The sequence below is a fragment of the Poecilia reticulata genome, chromosome 7 (assembly GCF_904066995.2).
Source record: "Poecilia reticulata chromosome 7, P_reticulata-male-v2, whole genome shotgun sequence".
NCBI classification, from domain to species: domain Eukaryota; kingdom Metazoa; phylum Chordata; class Actinopteri; order Cyprinodontiformes; family Poeciliidae; genus Poecilia; species Poecilia reticulata.
In genome coordinates, this window is record NC_088836.1 from 28153163 (window position 1) to 28178032 (window position 24870).

Below are 24870 nucleotides of genomic sequence, written 5' to 3' on the forward strand. Positions count from 1 at the left end.
TTGAACGCAGAGTGAGTTTAGGACCCAGTGAGAGACAACCAGGGGGCGCGTCAGTCTGTTTAATCTGACCACAGAACCTGTAAGCTGACTTTTGCTTCCTCTGTGACATTTCACATGTTCCGTCACAGCAGTTCCTTGATGTAAGAGACGCGATAGAGAAGTGCACTGCAGTGCCACCATTAACACCAGACAACATCATGATCCGTGGACCGGGACCTTTGTGATCTGACATGCCTGTGAAGGAAACCCTATCCCAGGCAGCGAACAGCCAATCATGGAGCAGCAGGCCTGGATTCTGAGGAGCATCCTGACCCAGCTGGAGAGTCAGGAGGCTGCGGATGAGGGGGCACCAAATTGTATTGCTGGGGAGTTTGCGGTGAGTCAGCTGTAACAGTTGAGTCGTTAAAGTTCTGCTTTTAAACAGGAATCCATGATGAATTCCTCTGTTTTACTTACAACTTGCCCTATCTATGATGGAACCACGCAAAAGAAGTAAAGTATTCTGTTATTGAGTGAACAGACAAAATCTAAATGAAAACGAAAGCATATGGTCTTTCACATTTGTAAGTCGCCATACTCAGCAAAAAGTACCAACAGTTTCCTAGGCACTTTAATGCTTCCTCTTTGCGATGACGCGAGACATTGACGAGAAATCAGTGAGGAAGAAACATGTCTTCACCACTTTAAAGTAGCAAAGACAAACAACTGTGGTAACCACATGTCCACACACATGCAATCAATAGGGTTGGAGTTCATGTTTGACACCTTGTGGCATCCTGCCATTGATGACTGACAGCCTGAGGACAGAACTGTGTGTTTCCCATGCTGCCCCTCTGTCGTCCAACTAGACATCCCTGATGCCTCATTTCCTTAAAGGACAAAAAGAACTCTGTGTTGTTAGAGTCACAGACGGTCTGCAAGTCTTTCAACAGACTCTTAAGCTGACTGCCAAGCCCTCTGAACAAAAGGAACAGTGTCTCAGAGAGTCCCATCAGCACGGACAGGCCTTAATCCCGAGTGTCACTCGGTTAAGGGTGGAAGTCATCTGCTGGTATCAAGACACTCATGCCTTTAAACTTTGAGTCTGACTCTTTTTGGTACTTTTATGGGTTGTTTTATTTAAAACATTTCCATATATGTTAAAGAAATGTAAGAAAAAAGTCAATGAAATACAGAAAAATGTATTTTCCTCAAGCTTGGGAGATGTCCAGAGTTGTTAGCTGTAGCCATAAAGAAGCTACAAAGTGGTCAGTGATCATACATCGGCATTGCTGAAGTCATTTCGGACCTACTTTTGCCTTTCAGAATTGTCGTTATTCTTCTTGACAAAAATTCAACAATCAGTTATACATTTTTATCAATATTGAAAAACCAGAATGCAAATTTCCTGTTCCACCACATTCCAAATGTGCTTGTAGGGTTGAGATCTGGGTACGGTGGAGTAAATTTATTGTTATTATCAAGAAACCAGCTTCACAGGATTTCAGACAATAGATAAAGTGATGCAGGCTGTTGCACTTAAATTATGTTCTATTAGAACTAATAGGTGCTAAGTGTGTAAAGAAACCATCCCCCGCACCTTCATACCAACACCGCACGTCTGAACTGTTGACGCAACGCAGGATGGATTTATGCTTTCATAATGTTTATGCCAAATTCTGCCACTACCATCTCAGCTATAATCCAAACTCAATGGAGCAGGCAACATTTTTCCAATCTGTTGCTGTTAAATGTTGGTAACCCTGTGCAAATTCTAGCCATAATTTCCTGTTTTTAGCTGACAGGACTGCATTAGCTCATATGTCGGATTCAGAGTTGTTGACTGTGTAACATAATTTTAACTGCAGAAGCTACTTCAGCTATCCTCCACATCCATACATCTAAATGCATTAAACTGCATGTGAGGCTGAGTTACTATCTATCTCAGAAAGGACTTGAATGTGCCTAACAAAGTGTCTAGTAGCCAACAACAAAGTTACAGGGAAGAAATAAGTTACAATTGTCTTCACAGGCCTTCAAATAATTTGAATATGCAAGGCAGCTGAACATGAAACTGATTGAGTTGCATTCAACCTGCCATAGAAACCGCACACACACATTCACACTCACACTCACACTCACACTTCACAAGAGATAGTGGAAATAACTTAAAAAGTGGATTAGTTGCTGGTGAAACTGCCAAAAGAAAGAAAGTGGTCCCTATCACCTATTTTTTAAAATTTTAAAAATGGTCTTTTCATTTTTAAAAGACCATGTCTTAAAAAGGTGGATAATTATGAGGGCGCGAGGCAGCACCTAGAATATCTTGTGTTATCGAGGTGCATTTGCATTTTTTTCTCTCAGCCAGCCTCATTTGTATCTCTCCCTGTCTCTGTGCTCGCTTATTATTTCAGTATGTTAGAAAAAGCCCCTAATCTGTGAGTTAAAGATAACGCTTATGCTATTAATTTGGTTCTTGTGTGCAAAAGTAGCAGAAAGAGAAGGCTAAAAATTTCACGTCTGAAATACGTCTGGGCTGCTGCACCTTCTCTTTGTTGTTCCTGCATACCAACATCTCCTGTGGATGAGTGCAAAACCTTTTTAACCATGCAATTAAAAACCAGTATCCTCTCAGTTGCACAGATATTTAACCAACAACCTGATTGTTTGGAGCATAATGCAGCAGACATCCTTATCTTGAGGCTACAGCAAACTCACATGACCTCTAAATGTGTTTGGCATCTCATTTAGTCAGTATCTCAAAATACTGATGTGACTCCCCTTTTAAGTAATAGAGGATGACTGTCTTCAAAGTGAAATGTTTTGTAGCATGAGTGTTTGTGTTACTTTCCTCTGTATGCTGTATGTCTTTAACCATATATAAGTATATAAAAACAGTTTAAGTGCAGGTTCAGATGCAAAGAAATGACATACATTTTGTGACACATTAAGTCTTGACACCCTCTGTGTATCATTTATGATATATGTATGTTTTGCATGTTGTATACATAGTCACCTGACTATCTAGGGCTAAAAGTACAATGGTTTATATAAAGTGAATGAGTCTCCTGCAATGGTGAAATAATTATTACCTAGTTCAGACAATGGGCTTGACTTTGCTTCGGTGGCAGGTAGGGTTAGGATGAGCGAGTGAGTGAGGCTTCATTAGTGCAGTTAGAGGATCTAAAAAGTGTAGCATGAGATTAAGTAATGTTATTATCCGGCTGCAGAAGTTTGAGCAAGACCTGTGTCAATTTTGTGTCAGTGGCAAACATGTGCGGTAAATCTGCATCTCTAAATCCACTGAAATGTTTTAATTGTTCAAAAATTAAGGCAGATTTAACGACTTTCCCTTTGGTCTGACATGAAGGGCAGCACTCAGTGAACATTAGTGATTTACAGGCTTAACTGATGGACTTTAGGAGACAGAAGACAGCAAAAGCAGCATTCTTGAAGAGTCATTTTACATACATTTTTATTTTGTCTTTCTTATCTTAAAATCAGAGTTGTAAATTAGGGACACCTCAATTCAAGACCTTTCCCTAAATACAAATATGAGTCAATTCATAAGAGACATTTAATTCTACTTTAGTTTGTATTTTTTCCCAGTAGTTTACTAAAATCAGTACAGTGCACATGCAATAAAATAGTTTACATTTAATCGTCATCGTCTGCTCTGCATTAGTATTGTGATTGTGTAGCACATGACTCACTCACATTAATCTGCTGTCCTTCACCATCAAACAAAGGCCACTAGAACAGAAGAAATCGTTAAAAAAAGAAAAGTTGTTCAAACTTACCGCACAGCGTTATATTTTATGAACCGTGTCTAAGGAACTGTCTGCACTGCTTTCCTGCAGCAGCTGTCAATGTAAAATGTTTAAAGTTGGTAAATTTCAACCACTGGTTAGAAGATGGATACCAAATCAATCAGCAGAATTTAGACCTGGATTAAGATTTTTTTTAGAATACACGATGGCCTTTATGTATGATCTGGTTGGGTTAATCAAGCGATCTGGGAGTTCTATCTTTTCAAATAACACAAAATGAAGCGTTGATATGGCACGTTTCAAAATGGATTGGTGGAATGCTGCAGGCCTTGGTCTTTGCGTGAAATCTCTGCCCAATGAAACACACTACAGTGTGTACAAAATCACTAAAACTGTAAGAATGCAGACGTCCTTTGTAAAACTGAAAGATACCAACGAGGTTGGAGCTTACCTTGGCAGACGGGGTGGTCGCAGGAACCTTCTAGAGAGGGAGCAGATTGTCGTTTCCTGTACATCAGATATTTGCAAATTACAGAAACATTGCATGTATTTGTCACTTCTTGCTTCTAATTGTAGTGAAAATGATCTTTTTCAATGAAATTCTGTTAAACTACCTAGGTATGGATTATTCTTGGGCCCATTTCATATGCGCTTACAGCCGTCAGTTTCTCTATCTTCTTCTATCGCTAATGTTGTAGAATGTAGCATAATGTGGCCAATTTATTGTTTTAAATTGAGGACAACAAGAAGCATGGATATGAAAACGCTGCAGTGTCTCAGTTGCATTTTTATTTAATCAAAATGGTGGTGTTTACTCATCAAGACACATAAGGGTTTGTAATGTACAAAACCTTCCATTGATACCAAGAAATGCTGTAGAAAATGCAAGTATTTTAAAATGTTTTTTTTGCACTGTAAATACTGTTCCTGCTAATATATTTTTTATATCTGATGTTGTTTAAACCCTCCTATGTTGAAAAAAATGCTAGAAAAAGGAAGCCTCAAGCTGCAGCTTAAATGACTCTTTGTAATAGAAATCTGGTACATGGTGTGTTTGTTCCAATGCGGTTATATATAGAGATAGGAAAAAAAGCCCAGTGACATTTATACCACCGCAACACATGACAGCATGGTAGTTAAAAATGTACGTTGTAAAAAAATCTTTTGTTTTTCAGAGGCTGAAAAACCAGTCAACAAAGTATCGCATTGACAAGGTCTTCTCCACCAAGACTGCAGAAAAACAAGAAAACATCAAGAAGAATCGATACAAGGACATTGTTCCCTGTAAGTTGGGCTGAGTGCAAACCTGTGAAAACTGTGGATGGCATACATGTTTGTGCAAATGGTGTCATAACACTGAATGGTGATTCTAAATCTAGGTTTTAAGAAAGTGACAGACTGTCGGAGTTCGATGATACGGCTCTGAAAAACATCAGCATACAGTTGATCAAAATACAACACTTGCATGGTTTTGATAGTAATGCTGAGAAAAATTTTATAATGACACAGTATTACTGCATATATAAATGATTAACACTGTGTGCTTCTTTTTCACATTTGGATGGAAAACAAATGTTTCATATAAGAAAACTTTAACTCTGTCAAAGCATTTTATAAACTTGTCAAAATAGCAACACAACAACCTGCAAAAATGCTTGAATTTGAAGGTTTCTATTATGTTGCTGTTATAGCCTATGTATTCAGGGTGGCATGCTAAACCAAGTGCAGGAAAAGTATTTGACTTTTTATAAAATACTTCTGCTTTTGCTTTATTGTCACAAACTTGAACATTTTCCAGGAACAAGGAATCTGTGTGTTGAGGAGGGAAAACTGCTAAGATTTCAAATTGCTTGAAGAAAGTCATTTCATTTTAAAAAGTCTACAACTCCATGTTTTATGTTAAATTGTAATCCGATTTAAAGCAAAAACTTCATGCAAAGTAATATTTTAAGCTTTCAGTTTATAGTCTGAGACAAAAATAGAAATAACAACAGTGTCCATGAATCATTAATATTTAGAAAACGACGGGACACTACATGTCCTTTTAGGCTTTATTCATCAAATAGAGACTAGACTTTGACTTTGGAGGGCTCATAACACAGTTTGCGTTGTTGGCTTTTGCATTTTGTGAAATTCAAGATGTTTCCGGCACTTCACAAACTCCCAAGGTAAATGGAAAAAATAAAATACCTGTAAAGGTGAAGACTACAGCAATATTGCAAGTACTAAGAAGCAACTTTATTAGTCGACCCAAGCATTTCGGCTTGATGATGTTTTGGAGTCTTCCCTAAACCTGTATTGTGAAACATCCTGACATGCAGGGCAAACTCTTCCTACCTTTTGTGTCTGTCATCACATTCACATTGGTTTCCACATTAAGCCACTGTGACTTTAGCACAATTAAGTGGTGATAATGCTGCCTATTGGGTGTATGAGGCATCCTCTGTTACAACTGAATGTCACACACTCAGCTGTGACATTGGCTTGTAAAATCTTACCTCAAACTTAACAGTTACACCCTCTTTAGTTCAGTCCAGATGTTTCTTTCACATCTAATTATTTAAATATCGTTCGCTACGTTTCTGCCAAATCACTTCCCATCTGATTGCTTCACCGTGCGTAACTGCTTTGTCACTTCTTTTAAAACTCTGGACATCTGTTGACATCTTTTTTTAGGCGTTTTTACTGAAAACATCTTGCTTTCGGTAAGCCCACACATGGACAAAGACATTAAGATTCAGGGCTGGTTAGCTCGTGTGATCAGCCCCAACTACTTTCCAACCACATTTTGACATCAATAAAATCTTTCTGTGGACGTCTTTTTACCTTTGACTTTTTCATCACATTTCCATGTGATGGTATATTGTAGCTGAAATGTGTTTGGACTGTTTGCAGAAACGTTAAACGTCAGGCAAGGTGGTGTACAACAAAATACATGTTAGATTCATCTTAACTGTTGTCTGCTTTGCTTTTTGATTGTTATGAATGGTGCATCTGTAAAATTACATTTAGGCATGCATTTTATCTTTATACTTCTGTGTTTGGTGCAATTTAGTGTTTTGCTCTGTTGTTTGACAGGAAAATGAAAGGTTATGCAATCATTGAAATGTTACATTGTTGGTACTTTGACCACGTTTCTCCTCTTCCAGTTGACCACACCCGAGTAAAGCTCACTCTCACCACATCCAAAAAGGACTCCGACTACATCAATGCAAGTTATATTAAGGTAAGTTAAATGCACCTTATTTTCTCAGGAAGTAGCTCTGTTACTCATTTGGTGTGATAGGCAGTACAATTGCTAATCATAACTATAACTCTGTAGTGTAAATAATATGCTGTGTTCTGCTTACAGGGAGTTTCAGGATCCAGGGCGTATATTGCTACTCAGGGTCCGCTTCCACACACACTGGTGGACTTTTTACGGATGATTTGGGAATACAACATAAATGTTGGTCTGCTTGTCACTTGCTGTGTTTGTCAAAACGTTGTTTCTGTTATGATCCTGTTGAACTGCTTTCGTTTTTGCTTCATTCCTCAGGTTATTGTCATGTCCTGTCGAGAATTTGAAATGGGGAAGGTAACGATGCCTTCCAAGTAAAACGATGAATTTAAAATGAAAACATTTCAGAAGTAAATCTTTGTTTGTTTCATTCTTTTTAGAAAAAGTGTGAAGTGTACTGGCCACAAAATCAAGAGGATACTTTTGTATGCGAGGCTTTCACAGTTCACTGTGTGAGTAATTTTTGTCTCACTTTGTCTCACTTCCCACTCAGACAGTTTCCTATAACTGTTTTAAAATACACTGACATTCCCGTTTTCCAGTTATCCACATCTGACACCCACAGCACGTCATGGAACGTTTGAACAATATAAACTCAGAAACATGAACAAAATTACTCATTTTTTTCCTTTTGTAGCTTATTACTTAGCCGTTTTTAATACTCAACCATCTTAAAAGTGTTTGTTTGCTTTTTCACTTTTTTCCAGGATTCTGAGGAAAGTAAAGGAGACTATCTGACAAGGATGTTAAGGTTGACTTATCGCAACGTAAGCATTAACCTTGAAAGTAGCTGTCATGGCATTTTCTCTGAGACAACCAAGAGATAAGGAACTGGTTTGACAACGACTGAAAACACAGACTGTAACCTCAAACCTAACTGAGTCATTCAAATGATAGGTTTGCAAACAAAAACATTTGACATAAAATTTGTGATTTCTGATCCCAAACATTTCAATTTTCTATTTTTCAGTGTAGCCGAACTTTGAAACAGCTGCATTACGTCAACTGGCCGGATCACGGCGTACCAGACACCATCCCACCCATCCTGGACATGCTGCATGAAATGCGCTGTTACCAGGCGCATGACGACATCCCTATATGCATCCACTGCAGGTCAGAAGCTTTACTGGTACCTGGGAATCTTACCCACTGTCTGCTGAGCAAAGACTTTTTCTTTTAACAAATATTCATTTATTTGTCTGAAAAAGATAAATGGCAAATATGTTGTTGATTATGTAAGCAATAATCATTTCCTTAAACAATTTGACTCGTCTCTGTCTCTGAAGAAATAACCCTGGTGTAGATATTTAGCTTATCAGTTATACCACAAAAAAATAATGTTCAAATAGAAAATCAAACTAAAAAAATTCTTAACAAGGAAAAATGATCTTTTTGCGATTTCAGAATAATGCTGATGGTAATTCTAGACTTCTTAATCACATAATCAAATGGCGCATTGTTTAACTGACAAAACCATTATTTTTGGGTTTACAAGAACAAAAACCACTTACTCACCCCACATCTTCACTTTTGATAAACGTGTCAGACAACTTGGTGGACCACAAGGTTGTGTTCTTGGACCCCTTCTATTCTCATTGTGAAGCCCCCAAATCTACCCAAATTACAACATGAAGAGCAACATTACTAGTCATGCAGATAAGTCACAGTGTGTTCACCACTCAGAGATAAAAATAACATATTAACACACATAAGGCTGTTTTGATTATATGTAAAGTAGTAAAGGATTACATATAATGTGTAGGACATGGGGGGTCTCAAAGAATTAAGCACAGAAACTTCATAATTGCAACATTAATATAATATTAAGCTGCTTTCTTATCCTGCCACACAAACATTTAGGAATGTCTCTTATACGTGTTTAAATGTGAGAAAATAAAGTTCAGCTTTTGTTGAGATGTATAATGTATATGCATTGGGATAATGGGTATTTAATTAACTGTCTGCTCTCAATAGAGCTGTTTTTTGCGCTGATATTTTTTTTTATTATTTAAGATAAAAGTTTGAGAGCTCCAAAGTTCTTGAATGAATGTTAATCATAAAATAATCCAGAGAAAACGTGTATGGCTATGACAACTTCACCAGTCACAGGCAAAGCTTCTACAGTATATGGGATTGTTACAGCTGGTCCTTGCTATGGCATTCAGATAGAAATGGCATAAAATTCAATGCAGTTGCACATACAATATGTGATATATATATATATATATATATATATATATATATATATATATATATGCGTGTGTGTATGTAAGGTGTTATAGCAGATCAAATCAGGCATGCTGATTCAAGCCACTGTTTTTATTTTGGAATACTCATGCAATATAATGCAAATATGAAGTACATAATACTTCATACTTAAAGTGAGATACATATTCACTTCTTTCAACATTTTTCTTATTTTTTGGACAACTGGTAACAATGTGTTAACTCTGTTTGGAGGTCTGCAGAATTATATATTTGAGTCTGTTCTGTTTTGTTTGAGTTCCTGGAATGATTATGGCTCAATCACAAGTTATGTAAATTATGTATTTGATTAATGCAAAAAAATAAAACAAAAAAACAATTCTTGCTATTTCACACTCATCTAAAAAACAACAAACGTCTGTCTGCTCTTCATGTTTTAGACGTTTCTTTCTCACACACACTTTCCTTTGAAGTTAAACTTGTGCAGTCATTCTCAGATTGTACAGCAAGAATTTTAATATCAACACAAACAATAAACCTGTTTTACGCAACGTGCCATTTTGAGCTTTTGGAGACATTTTATAACCTAAAAACACCAGATGTGGGTTTGTCATTCACTTTGAATTTCATCCTCTCATCAATATCACATTTATTTTTATACCACATTTAAAAATTACTGTAGCAAATCAAAGTGATTGATCAAGTTACAACAAAAGACAATGTAGTTGAATGGCTGATTTTCACGGTGGCCGACAGGTGCAAATGCGCAGCAACAGAGAAAACATGCAAACAAAAAAGAATACAACCACAAATGAAATGCAGCAAACAAAAAAGAGAGACGTAAACAAATGAAACGCAGCAAACAAAAGAAAAGATGCAAACAAAAAGGCTGAAAACGGAAGTGCTCCAGACCACTAGAGGGAGTCGAACAAAAAACCGCTGTGTCCAAATTTAGGGTCTGCATCCTTTAAAACGGGTGTTCAGAAAAGCAGCAATGCGGCAAAATTATTTTTGCTGTATAACACTTAAAATTACACAAAATGATTTTTTTTACAATGTTTTTGGGCGAGAATGTAGATTAATAGATCTGAAATATCTGCTCGGTTCATTAATAAATCACCCAATTCCAATATTGCTCCGACGTTTTCGGAGATGTCTGCTCCCGCTGGCGGGGCGCTCCATGTTCGGTACACCGAGAGAGAACCCATGTTTTAAAAACCCGATAGTTTTCCCCTATGAGTGGAGGGAAAACACAGATATTAAGCCAGGTAATAGATGTAAAATTTTTTGGTTCACTAAAGTATTTAATTTATTCCTGAGCAAATGGGTTTGACTGATTAAAGCTAAGCCTTGCTGCATTTCATTTGTGGTTGTATTCTTTTTTGTTTGCGTCTATTTTTATGTTTCTGCATTTCATTTGTGCGCGTGTCTTTTTTTTGTTTGTTTGTTTGCATGTTTTCTCTGTTGCTGCGCATTTGCTCCTGTCGGCCACCGAAGATTTTAGCTGCTTATGCCATAACTTTAAATCATTTGACACTCATTAGCTGCAACAATCTTCATTTTGAAGGCCGAAGTGTTTGTTGGAGTTTGAATTTAGTTTGATAACAGTTTTTGCTTAGTTGTGCTACTGTTTCATCTAATCATCTTCATCAGCTGTTTCTCATTTGTGTAGCATTCAGTTATCATAGTCTCTAGTAGAAATACTGCTTGGTTCATTTAGTCTGTCATCTGTTGTTCCCGCACTGCTTATTTCTGATCTGTTCCCGGCTAATATGTTCTGTAATTAAAACCATATTCTCTATTCACAATGCTCCTTATGTCTTCATCTCATTTTGGTCCCTAGCAACACCAAAACAAGATAGCCTTGTGTATGTCACCATGGTGTTCCCTCTCACTTCCACATTACAAACTGAGTGTCTGAGGGTTAGGAAGGGCACATCAAGTTAAAAACGCTAAGTAATGATGTTCCCAGCATGTAATGTGTAATTTTGTGTATTTTACCTGAGGTTATTGCTTTTTTATTTCATTTTTTAGGCATTTCTACAATCAATTTATCACTTGAATTTTGAATTTTTCAGTTTGGGTTAATCTGCTATGAATTATCCATGTGTCCAAATATGTTAAACTATTTTAGCTTACTGAAAAATATTTGTACAACTATACAAATAAGTTGAATAGTTCAAGGATCAATTAAGATGGACTAAGAAACATAAAGCTTGGCAACCTTGCAGGTCATAACTCAAAATTGAACAAACTGTGAGAACTGAAAAAGAAAGTTAAAGTTAGACCATATTTAACACATTTATTGCAAATGTAGCTTTAGTTTTAGATATACTGAAAATGACAGGGAGATGTTCAATCCTCAGTTCAATCACATTTTCAAAATGTCACTTTTTTGTTATCACTATTTGCTTTAAGTTATTGTTTTAAATATTTGAAAGCTATTCCATTTATTTTATGCAAGCATCAGTCGTTTGAAGTTTGTTACCTCAGCAACACACATTACGGTTGATTTATTTTTTTTAGTTTTTGCACCTTCATGTGTGAACATTGTTTACGATGCAGAAAGAGGTTTGACTGATGCCGCTGTGTTACTTGTGGGTACATGTCCTCGCGCATCGGGCCTAAGTTGTCAGGGCCCTCCTCTTTTTTTTTTTGACAGGAAATGCATGTAGGTGGTGAACCAACGGCCCACTGCACTTTAAAACGCACATGTGGGCTTTCCTTCTGAGTTTTTCCACCACTTGCATTGTGGTTTCATCACTCACCTTTACCATTTATTCAAGATTGCATAAAGTTACGGCCTTCGAAAATGAATGATTCAGGCAGAAAACCGCCTGTGTGTTGTGTGCTGGAATAAATTAATTAGATCCCACACGGCATCGATATGTACGTTAGTGCACCACATGATTCATATTATAAGGCCGTGGCAGCGCAAGATTTACTGGCAAAAAAGGATGTGCCTTATCAGTAAGACTGGCTGCTGTTTCACTTCCTCTCAAGATATTGTTTTATCAAGACAACAAAACAACTTTTTCTAGAAAGATTCAAACAATCCTTCTTGTTGTGGAAACTCAGAAACGGTAAACATTTAAAGACAGAACATTCTACATTTCAAATAAATGTGCTTTGACATTCCTACAGTCGGTTTGATTCCCAATAATGTGTCGTGTAACTACTTAATAATAAACAACTGTATCTTTTAATAGTAAAGATGTTGCAGAAACTGCGGTTTGAAAACATGCCACACCCTAACGTGTAGTTTTTCAACTCGACATATTCCTCTTTGCAGGGTGTGTGCCACAGTTCATCTCTTTTCAAGGTTCAACTTTACCCGGCATTTTGTTTTTATCCTCAAAACTACTTTGTAGCTTTTTGCAGCTATGAAATCATTTTTTCTGTTTTCTTTTTTTTACTGTATGAATTTCAAATTATTTTGAATAGTTTTGTGTTGTCTTGTAATATTCCTACTCATCGAATTTTATCAGCTGCCGTTCTAGCTCCCCAGTTCAAACCAGTTTCTGCATTCCCACAGTAATCAATTTCCCAGTTGCTCATGTTACTTGGTTTCTTATGTTCATTTTTAGATCTTCTGTTTCTTCTGCTCTTGTTCCAGATTTTACCATTTTAGAAAATGTTTGAGCTCTTGTCTGCTTGTTGAAGTTTTGATCTTTAAGGTGCACTAAGTCGACTAAACGTTGGTCGAAACGTTTTGCTGTTGTGATTTTAGTGCTGGCTGTGGAAGAACAGGAGCTCTGTGTGTCATTGATTATACATGGAACCTCCTCAGGAGTCAGGTAAGACTGACCAGTGTAAAGATGTTGTTTTCATTGGCTGGACAGCAACATATTTTATATAAATTGTATGTTTTATGTGTGCCTGCTTACAGATGATCACGTCAGACTTCAGCATCTATAACATGGTTCAAGAAATGAGAACCCAGAGGCCATCTGTAGTTCAAACCAAGGTATTTACTCAACCCTCCAGAAAGCAGAACTTCTCTTCAGGCTAATAGCGTCAGCTTCATTTCTATTTCTCTACAGCAGAAAAGGTGGATTTGTGTTTTGTTACACATGTTGTAACTCAGTATGCTTTTGTTGTTTTCCCCTCAGGAACAGTATCTGCTCGTCTACAGAACTATCAGGGAACTGTTTTGGAGGTATTTGCAAACTATGGAGACACAAAGCTGCAACACAGAGGTGAGCGACTACAACAAGAAATCGATCAAAAGGTGCAGGTTGAGAAGGAAAATATGTGCAGTGGCATGCAACACCACTGATCATAACTGTTCCAATGTTTAATGTTTTGGTAAGGTAAACTAAAAAAAACATGAACTATCTGGAGAGGGCCTATTTAACGTGCTTATTTCCATTATTTAGTACTTATGGGTTCCCAGATAATTGTAATATTGCACGAAACCAATAAAAATATTATTTTTTAATGCAGACATGTTGTGACCTGCACAATCAGGTGGAAGACCAATGTTTTGACAGTTGACATTGAAACTGTCCACAAAGAGAGTAAACCACAAAAGTTCATTTCTAAAGAAGCTGGCTGCACATGGTGTTAATACTAAGCATATTGAAGGAAAGTTAAGTGGAAGTAAAAAATGTGAACAGGAACCAACTGCAGCCAAAAATTTGGGGTAAATTCGCAAGACATGGACTGCAGCTAGAGACAGTTCTTTGAGAACCATTTCTCATAAAAACATATACAGCACATGACTTACAACCTTCACATTTCTTCTGTGAAGCATTGCATGCTTCAACCTGCTGACAAGCAGTACGGAGAATCTTTTATTTAATAAAACTTGGTACTTATCCGCTCTGCCAAATATACAACACATTGTTAACTCTCTGTTAAGCGGATTTTGTGCGAAACCACACCTGTTGATGGATATGCATAATAACAGTCTTGTGCTATTTTTTTAGAACAGTAATTATGACATAATTATAATGAATTCATAAAATTTAAATGTACTTGATGTTAAAAAGCATATCTATGTGTAATTAATCCTAGTTTCATTTTTCAAACTTAACAGCTGCAGTTTAATGTTACACTAAGCTACTGCAATGCACTTGAAAGTGCAGCTAATTGTTGCACTACATGCACTACCAAGATCAATAAGCTGAGATCTGAGACCTATTATTAAAATCTGAAAAATCTATCATTTTTGCATGCAACTGTCAGCGCTCCGAATGCAAAAATATGAAAAGCACAAGGTACAGATCGAAGAACACAAACAGCTGCGGCAGGCTTTCTTGTGGTTTCAATGTATCATAAATTTAGATTGTAGTCACATGATGAGTGGAAAATCAGAAGTTGTGATGGTGGTGTGGTAATCTGCTATGAGCAAAAATCATTTTCTTAAAGTTAATCTGATCTCTACATTGTTCACTTCCAGTGGCAAGATTAAAAACGAACCTTTGGTAAATTCACGTTTTATCTCATGAATCTATGAGTTTAAATGTTTTATTTTGATTGACATCATATGCCTAACAATGCAACGAGGAAGGTTGGTTCAGACCACATTTCATCTGTTGCACCAGCTAAATTGATTTTGTGATTTTATGTAATCGTTAGCTGCGGAAAGTAATAACGCTTTGTGCCAGAGGTGGGATGTTAAAGACTCATACAACTAAATTAAACATGTCATCTTTTAATAACAGGTAATAATAATAATAATAATAATAATAATAATAAGTAACATTGTACTTTGACCAGTTTTTGAACACTTTAAATTCAGTTTTCAAAAAAAACATTTTCCATTTTAGCAATCTGTATTGTTATAGCTCAACTTTTAGCAATGTCTATACCATAACATTCATTAAAACTGCAGTATGTAACTTTTCTAAAAAAAAAATAGGGAAAAAAAACAAAACATGTATTTTATTAAAACTGACACCACGTAACAGGACAGTATCAGACAGATAATGTGTGAAAAATGATCAAGCTCCTCCACCTGCCCCCAGCTACTACTGCCACCTGCAGAAATGCACCAGTGAGAGCCAGGAGGAGTGGCTTAGCGCTGTCAAATAATCACGTATACGTGCTGCTAAATGTGCTAATGGTGGAGAAACAACTTACTGATAGTTACAGATTTTAATTTAGAGGTTCTTACAAATTATCTTAGTACTTGGCTGAATAAAATTTTAAAGTTATCATTCCACAAGCTTTTCTCAGTAGTTTGTTGAAATTTTGACCAATTCCTCATGACACAACTGCTGTATCTTGGTTGTGTTTGTTGTTTGCCTGGCACCTGGGGTCCGGGCTTTGGGAAGGTCACTTCAGCACATAGAGATGGATCACATCAATGTACAACCTCATGTGGCCTGTATATAAATAACCCTTTTGACCTTTTGCTTAAGATAAAGAAGTGGTACGTACCTGGTCATCTGATGAAATCCTCTTTTATGTCTGTTTTCATCTGGACAGGTGACGATGCTTCAATCAGCTGTTGCTGCCACAAGTGAAAATGATCTCTCTGACGAGAGCGAGGAGCTCGACTTAACCCCACAGCATCAACTCCTGCTTGAAGAAGAGGGGGGTTATTTCCAACAATACAATTATCCTTTGGCTCAGGCTTCAGAAAATAAAACTACCTATAAATATGGAGACTTACAGTGGGTCCAGCAACAACACAACCCATCCCACGCCATACCAGAGGCTGTGAATGCTACGCAGGACTTACATGAGAGAGCGACCAACTCTCCTAAACCTCTACATACCAGCCCTGCTGCGCTTACGAGTGAGAGCATACCAGACAAAGACGACACCTCTGTACTGAATTCTTCATCTTCACCTGCTGTGCCTGAGGCTGTGTGTCTGATGGTGGAAGACCCCTATTTTGACACTCCTTTGAGCTCCCCTTCATCCGAAGAGGCTCTAGTGGACGAAGGACAAGACTCCAAATGGACATGCAGCCCGCTCTTCAGCGCACCTTCTTTTCTCTTGAACGACCAGAACATGGAACCCAGCTCTCCAACCTCAGGTAAGCAGAAACATGTGTGCATGAGTTCGTCTTATGAAAAAACAGGTAAGAGTTGCTGAATTGCAGTCGTGTGTTTTGTTTCAAAGCTCCAGCCGATGATGAGGCGCCTCCACCGTTGCCCGAACGAACCCCTGAATCCTACTTCCTGGCTGAGGAGGAAGGTTGGTTTCCTCAGTCTAGATGTGAAAAGAAAACTATCTGGTGCTGTTATATATTTAAAAATCTGATCGTCTCTGATTGTGCAACACATATTGAAAAGTGAGTGACACATAAAATCTCGCTGTATTGTATTCGTTGAACAAAATGTCGTCTGACAGAGCTGCCAGATCCATGTGAAAGGTTGTCGGTTATCTTTCCACCAAACGCTGCTGCTGAACCAATAGGGGAGCAGACAGGTAAGAACACATCTATGAAAACTTTCCTTTAAGAGCACAAGATGTCTGCCGCCATTTTCCTTAAATGTATAGTCATTCTTTGGGTACTTCAAACACTGATTTTTATTTAAATATTTAACTTCCTCTTTCTAAATTCTCAGGAAGCCCCCCGTCACCTGCCCCACCGCTACCAGAGAGAACCCCAGAATCATTTGAATTAGCCTCGGATCCAGGTAACAATGCAACTGTATCCCTATGATCGCCACATTTTAGATTATTTTGATTGAAAATTTATTTTTAAATGAACAAATTTTGCTTTTCAGTTCCTGTCAAACCTCAGGCAAGGGTGCCACTGGGAGTGAACCTGGGCGTAATAGGACTGTCTTCAGAATGGTCGGGAACTTTGACTCCAGAAGATGCAATTCAACAGGAAAAAACATTTGTGAGAAGTAAGGTGAGGAAACATTCTTCTCATTGGAAGATGTACATTATCCTTGGAATTTCATGGAAGGTAGGAGGATGTAGAACAGATTAACTGTGTCCCTCAAAGCAATTTTTTATTTTTTTACTAAACAGAGGATGGCAGTGCTTTCAACAATGAACAATTATGCATGAAGCAGAGTATAGCACTGGGTAAATACAACCAAAACTAACGTGAATCTAGCGCTAGTGGAAGAAATGGCTCATGATCTTTTACCAGAGACAAAAGAGAAATGATACAACTGCTAAAGTCTGATGACGCTTCATTCATGTTTACTTTTCATGAAGAACGATGTTGCACTCATGTCTTCTTCTTCTTCAGTTTTTATGTCGTTTCCTTCAGTGATTCTTAAGGGGACGGTGTTTATCAAAGGGTTTGGTTTGTTTGACACAGTATAATGTCAAAGGGAACCGAACCAGATGACAATGTAGCAACTTTGGTCCACCATCGAATTAAGTCTACTGGTCTATCAAGAGTGAAAACACCCTAAGGAACTGTCTTTATTTTAAATACTGAAGAGGATCTGCTTACTTTATATCTGACTTTGAGAGACTTAGTACCTCTCATTTACTGGATTTTTTATTTAACTGTCAAGCTATGAACTTTGACCAGCCTTTTTGCCGCATGTTTCGAAAATGTTTCTGTAGATTTTCTGAAAGCAAACTTTTTTTCTTGCAGAGCCTCAGAGCAAAAATGACTCTCTCAGGTAAGATGTTCTGATTGATAAAATAACCACTGTTATGATCATTTAAATTTTTTTTCTTTTCAGTTTAACATTTGCAAGCTTTGATGTTTCTAGAAGAGCAATAATATAAATTAGCTTTGTGTTTTTTTTCATGGTAGCTCCAACTTCAGTAATGCAACTTGATCAAACAAATTTCCACAATTCCAGTCCACCTCCGGTCCCTATGACTCCACCACCTCTTCCTCGCAGTAAGCGTGTCCGGCATAAAAGATTAAGAAATTTAAATATTTTTCTTCTTTCAGAACTGATTAGAAGGGGGGGGAAATCTAGGTCTACACTCCAATTTGTAAAAATAAAGTTTAAACATTGTGCAAAACATACTATAGAATGTTATTTGACTTTCAGAACGAATCAAAAATGTTTAGAAAAGGAGAATTAAACATTCTTTCATACTTGGGTTTGTAGCTGAGGACAGTCTGGCATCACCTGTTGCTAAAAGAGTCCCAGAATCCTTCCCCTTCCCTGCAGAAACGAGTGAGCATTTCATCCCCTCCTTATACAGCGACTCAGCCTGTACAGAAAGAGTTGTTTGTCTAAGAACTGCCACTCTGTCTGATCTCTCAGCTCATGACAGAAATATGCAGCGCCCTCTTTCCATGGGGTCAGCACAGCCGCTTCCAAGGGTGGGAATGTCATCAGAGTGGGATGGCAGCTCCCAGCCCAAGAAGTTCCTGGATGCTGTCATGAACCGGAGCAAGGTAACATGAACTCCAATATGTCATAAAGTTCGACAGAATTACTCTGGGTTAATTTTTACTGGGCTCTACAGCAACATTTCTTTTTTGTCTCCCCTAAGTTTTAACATGTCTACCATCTTTCCTCAGAGTGTTCGTGCTAAAAGCTCACGTTCAGGTGAGCCATCTGCCTTCATCTTACTGAGCCTTTAAGCAGTTAAAAGTTAAACACAGATAGCCTCCTGCTTGTTGTTGGATCAGATCTGTGACTCGGATGCAGAGCATCAACGATTTAAGCTGCTGCATAGGATCCCAGGCCTGCAGGGATTCCCCGAGAACATCACTTCTTACCAAGAATATCTATCTTATATATACAGTAGATAGATATATACTTAGTTTTTTTTGTATATTTATACCATAATTTAATGCAGTTAGTCATATTTCATGCACAAAAAAAAACTTAAATCTTTTTGTTAGTACAAACATGGAGGCTGGCAGACAGTAAAAATAAATGTCACTACCACAAGGAGGTATGAAATGAAGGGGTTTAAAGCTTGACTGGTTAAACGTTCTGCATGCTGACTATTATTATTATTATTATTAGTGGAAATACATGTGTTTCAACAGGGAATGTTTTTATTAATCATTGTGTTCATACTGCAGAGCCCCTCAGTGCATTTCCGCAGCTCACTCCTCTTCCTGTGGTCGCAGCTGAAGGAGGAAGTGGTGAGTCAGTTTGATGCACACTACACAGTAGCCTTTCTCACACAGTCTATTAATAACCATACAAGCACTCATCAAAATGACAGAAGATCCTCAGACATATCAAGAAAAGCAGATCAGCCACAAGATGCTGCACATCGAAGGAAGCTGAGATTCCTTTTAAGAGTTCGGATAAGGTTTTTTTTGCACAGACATGAGGGGGGAGCATCGCGCCAGGTGAAATGTCAACATCTGGGCAAAAATATGCTTCATCTCCTTTTCGTTTCTATGTTCATCAGCGCAAGTGGAACAACAGAATATAAACCACAGGCCCACCCCAAACAGTGACAGATCAGGAAGCAAAGCAGACAAAAGCAGTGAAAAGAGCATGTTGAGAACAAAGGTAAGACAAGAAGAGCAACGTTATAAGCTATGGATAATATAAAGCATAGATCAATAATTTTCTTTTCTTTATTTAGAGCCTGAAACTTTTTAGGCATAAACCAAAACGTAAGTAACGTTACTCTGTACTTCACGTCGTTAATAAAACTAATAACTTCTCTCATAAGATAACTGTGTGAAAACTTTAATTCTAGCTAAAACAGCCCCTCCACCGCCTCCAACTCAGGCTGGAGCTACAGCCACCTCACATAGTAGCTCATTTACTGTGTTTAAATTTGGTAAGTCAATATGCCAGTTTATACTGACGTTAAGGAAAATGATAGGTGGTTTAGATGCTTTTTAAAATATCCCCCAAAAAACTGTTCTATGTATTTGTAATAAGCCTTTTTAACTCTGACGCCACTAAATAAAATCCAATGCTGACACTGCCTCTGGCAATAAGTAGAGTTCATCTGTGCAAATTATATTCAGGTCACTGGAGGAAGGTGCTCTGGACAGATCAGACTATTTGGTCTCCAAGTGAAAAAGCTATTTGAGAGGATAAACAAACAACCTGAACACACCTTCTCCATGCTGAAACATGGTGGTGGCAGAATCATGCTGTGGCCATTTAATTCTACTCAGGAATTTTTTTCAGGGTTTCTGCAGGTTTGAACAACTCAGATTTAAAATTCCATTATGAATGGATTTTAAGACCTAAATAATTAAAAATGCACAAAAGAAAATTTTATGGTTTGGCAAAAAAAGTGAGCGAATGGTTTAGATGAACACCATCCAGCCAACTGGCAATAAGTCTGCACTTATCCATGATGGATATAAAAAAGCTTAAACCTTGCTAGCTAGCTAGGGTATTTACCGGTAGCCGCAACCGCCTCAAGCCACAGAACGCAATGAGGATGTCTGCAGATGACAGAAAAGTCCTGCAGAAAAAAAAAAAACGATTTAATAGTTCAGCAACATTTATGAGACGTGATTAATGTATTTAAGTTAAACTTAATTTAATTTAAAAAGTAAGAGACTTAAAGGCCTTTATTTTAGATACATGCATTTTAAGGACACCATAATTTTAATAGTCCCAAAGGGAAATTAAATCTCACTCTAACTCACGTCATCCAAGTGGCTTCAAAGTCGTTGTGGGTGGTGATGTTGTGGGCTGGAAGCATCTCCAGTAGCAGTTGGTCTCGCAATGAAGCTTCTGACTGAAGATTGTTGCTGTATGACAATCTCATGATCGTCATGGCATGTTCCAAAAATAGCATGCCCTGGATGAAACCCTCATTTGATGACACGCACTGCTAATCCACCTCATTTGCTTTTATTTTTAAGCTAATGTTTGTCCACACTATTTAATTCCCATCCCCGTCAGGCTGTCACTGTAAATAACAACTTGTTCTTAATAGTTTACCGATTAAAGGTTGAATAAATGCATAAATACAGCACATTCATTGCTTAAAGTAGCCCAGTCAAAGTCCAGACCAAAAATAAATCGAGAACTTGTGGCAAGAATTAAAATTGATGCACATATGTGAAGTCAGTAGTTGCGCCCCCATGGCTATTTTTACTTCCACTTCACAATTATGCAATACTTTATCTTTGTTTGTCGACAACATGAAATCTCCCCCACTTTCACTGCTGCATTTACTACTTCATACTCTTTTGGCTCAATAAAGTACTGTTTGAATTTGTATTAAAAATACATTAGAGTTTGGATTTGTGAAGAGACAAACCATGTAAAACAGCTAATTGGTTAAAAATGCTTTTCGAACGTGATAAAACAAAACCATCACAAATCTAATTTCTGAAATCATCTTTTCCGTTCCACAGGATTTGGGAACCGTTTTGGAAAGCCAAAAGGTCCTCGGAGCTATCCGGAGACCTGGATCTGAAGAGACTTGGCCTCAAAATGATACACTGCACTACTCAGTGACTTTGGGACAGAAGCAGGTTTATTACAAATTTGTCAAGAAAACATCCGACACAGCAGAAGAAGAGCAAAGAAAAGCTGAAACAGGAGTTTCTGTGCAGCTGCACCTCCCATCAGGAAACACGCAGGAAGGGCCCAGTCTTTGTGCAATTTATAAAGTAAAGCAAATATTTAACTGCTGAACAGTGCCTTCTATGAAACAAAAAGCAACATCGACGCAAGTGGGACTTTAAATATTCGAATATGAGAAACCGCTTGGAGTGAGTTTCTGTTTTATTTTGTGCTCAAGGCGAAGCTGTTGTGTTGTGGGTTAGGACTAAATTTAAATGTGCATGTGTGTGATGATTGTGATCGCATGTATGCTTTCAGCGTGAAACAAGAAAACGGGTATAACGAATCCTCACGAGCGCGACACTTTGTCTTTCAACCAGAGCGGACTTCGCATTGTTCGCTGCTTCTTTGCCGTGGTATTTAAAAGCGATGTGATGAAACGGATATCCTGATAAATATTGAATGTCATGCATATGGATATGCTGCAACTGAACATTTATTTATTAAAAAATATGTCTTTGCATTCAAATTATTGAATTATTTTACAATGGTGAACAATGTATGCTTCCTGTAGCTTTCTGTCTGTGATTTATGATGCCAACAAGATAGGGAAAAGAAACAAAATCTAAAAATCTTCAAGAAAGAAGAGCTACAAGAAGTCAAATATGGAAGGCATAATAACATAGCAAAAAATCTATTCTGTGATTTAGGAAAGCCAAACTATTACGTGTAAAGTATTTGCTACCAGGTACTTATTTCCCATTTCAGTCATCAAAAAAATAGAAGCCTTCAGTGTTAAGTTAGTCTAATCATGCAAAAGGCACTAGGTAGCACAACGTCACTTCCTTCCTTCTAAACTTCATTCTGAAAACAAGAAACTGAAGGCCTCAATCTCCATCCAACGTCTGGACGCTTTGGAACATCATTTCTAGCCTTCATCCTATACATTCTTTCCAAAACTACCTAAAGTCATCACCTTACGAAGGATTTTGATGAAAAAAACAAAACAATAAAACCATCACAACAGTCACATGATCTCAGCTATCACAACGACATATTACGCTCCATTTTCATTCTAAACATGAAAAACGACTCACTATTATTGCCAAGTGCAACTTTTGCAGTTCCTTTGTGATTAAAAGATGCTCGAGATACCGGATCAGAAAGCAGAATCTGCAGAAAATAAATATATAAAAAAAAAGGTACAAACAATCAAACAAGTTCACATATAAAACAAAGTTTGAATTATGACTTTATAAATACAAACTCATAGCTGGCAAAAAAGATTTAAGTGCTTTAAGTTTACTAACATAATTGCATGATGCTTTTAAAGGGGGAAATTAGTCCACTTCAAAGCGGCTTCAGACGGCCTTCGGGATCTCAGAAAAAGTCATTTCAGTTTAAAGGCAGACTGGATACTCACCCACAAGAATCAAATCAGAAAATGTGGAACTTCATTTTAAACTTGAGAATCCTGCACGTCCTCTGCCATGTGCAGCGCTGCTGTGGAGGATCATACCTGGGTAAACACTTCCTCCTTTTTTAGTCGCAACGAAGAAATTAATTCATGAACCTGATGAGACATTGTTCGTGCTTCCTCTTCTCTCAAAACAATTTTCCCAAACATATTGAATTGCAGACAACAGAAAACCTTAATCTTCCCACAGGCGCTCAGCAACAAGTTACCATGTGCAATTTGGAGGTGTGGACATTTCTTTGCAGCTTTTCTCATACTAGTCTTTACATGGATACAGACTAGTCATCACATGTTTATATGTCTTAGTGTGAAGCACATGGTGAGATCCTTTTTTCTTTTGTTGAAGCCAGAGTGGCGTCAGAATGCCAAGCACATATCTGCTGTGGTGTTGATGGTGTTGTAAGACGTTAATTTATTTGTGTAATGCCTGCTCTGTGTGGCCAGGGTTGGGCTGGCTTGTGGTCAGTCCTGCTACAAATTCTTGGTTCAGTGACCAAGCACACCAGCGAGGGCCATGATGTGAATTTGTGTCTCACACCATGGATATGCTACTACTGTTGCCATCAGGCTGCCAGTTCCCAGATATGCTGCCACCCTGATAATAAGTTACAACAGTCACACCACTGAAGTTTTGCACATGGAGGGAGGAGAGTGCTTTAAGCATTACTGGATTCTCTGAAGAATTGACATCCAGTTTCTGGGGGATTTTCAATCTCACTTGGACATAAAGTGACCCCAACCAAGCCAAATTAACACCCTGCCCCCGCTGCGCTGAGCTCACTGCACACAGCTGCCCATGTCTCCAAATCAATCGAATAAAAATACATAATCCCGGGCTTAAAGTGATCGTCATAAGATTCAGAGGTCAAACATGATAACATGGCAGGTTCATGCAGCTGAAGAAAGTCTGTTAATGATAAAGAACACATCCAGGTTAATGGGTGAATTGGTTTCCGAGAAACAACTTCACCGTGAAATAAAAAAAAAAAAAAAGCTTCTTCCACACATCATGTGTGACGATTTACAATATCAGTTTAAAAATAATAAGATTCTTTACATCCGATAACTAAATATATATATTATTCTGTCCCATTAAACAATAACATTACAGTAGGTTAAAAAGAAGAAGACAAAAACACACCATTATTGTGAGATAAAAAAGAATAATAATTTAAAAGCTTCCTGATTGACTCAGATGTCAAATTTAGTCTAAAATTTTAAATACTTCCTGCTACAGCTGGAAGGAAGAAGGACAGACTGGGGTCATTTGGGGATCTCCGTGGTGTGGCCGTTAGCCTTTGGCAGCGAGGGCTCCTTCGAGGGCGTGCAGCCAGAGTGGACCGAGGCGGGGTAAAGGTGGGGGAGGTGAGTGGATTTGGTGGGCTGAGGGGGGGCCGGCTGAGGCTCCTTCGACGGCGTGGCCGGCCTCTGGAACTCGGGCTCCTCGGTTTTGGCCACCCCGCCGTGGATGCTGTCCGGCTGGCGCCGTGAGCACGGGGTGAGGGTGGAGTCCGGTCTGGCAGGGGAGGAGAAAGAGACTCGGCCCGATGTGGGGCTGAGATCTTTGGGCTGCTGCTGCTCCTCCGTGGCATCCGTGTCTTCGGCCGAGTGGTACTGTTTGAGGCGGATGTGCCAGGCCAGGCTGCAGACGGCTGACACCGTCTTGAACTGGTGGATGACGTTTCTGGGGATGAAGTAAATGTCGTCGTCGCAGAGCTGCGCGCGGATGTAGCGGATGCCTTCCCTCCTCAGCTGATTCAGCTTGGCGTCATCCACCCACTGGACACACTTCACCAAGACACACACAAGCGTTAT

General features: G+C 38.3%; 2 protein-coding genes across 2 annotated transcripts in view; one reads left to right on the forward strand and one right to left on the reverse strand.

Annotated features, from left to right (window-relative positions):
* ptpn22 (protein tyrosine phosphatase non-receptor type 22) lies at window positions 1-22107 on the forward strand. The gene is made up of 26 exons (XM_081609246.1): window positions 1-376; window positions 4925-5033; window positions 6899-6975; window positions 7102-7197; window positions 7288-7326; window positions 7410-7481; window positions 7737-7796; window positions 8000-8142; window positions 12965-13031; window positions 13124-13201; window positions 13347-13433; window positions 15670-16225; window positions 16312-16386; window positions 16543-16620; window positions 16761-16832; window positions 16923-17053; window positions 17759-17786; window positions 17924-18013; window positions 18231-18299; window positions 18390-18523; window positions 18650-18677; window positions 19163-19225; window positions 19501-19604; window positions 19681-19711; window positions 19798-19881; window positions 21428-22107. Exons 1-26 carry the CDS (start codon window positions 275-277, stop codon window positions 21487-21489), a joined length of 2535 nt encoding a protein of 844 aa, XP_081465372.1. The 5' UTR covers window positions 1-274; the 3' UTR covers window positions 21490-22107.
* rsbn1 (round spermatid basic protein 1) overlaps window positions 21528-24870 on the reverse strand; it is a 10409-nt gene continuing 7066 nt past the window's right edge. Inside the window, exon 7 of the mRNA XM_081609247.1 lies at window positions 21528-24843. Within this exon, the coding sequence (XP_081465373.1) occupies window positions 24319-24843 (525 nt within the window). The 3' untranslated portion in view covers window positions 21528-24318. The remainder of the gene's footprint in view (window positions 24844-24870) is intronic.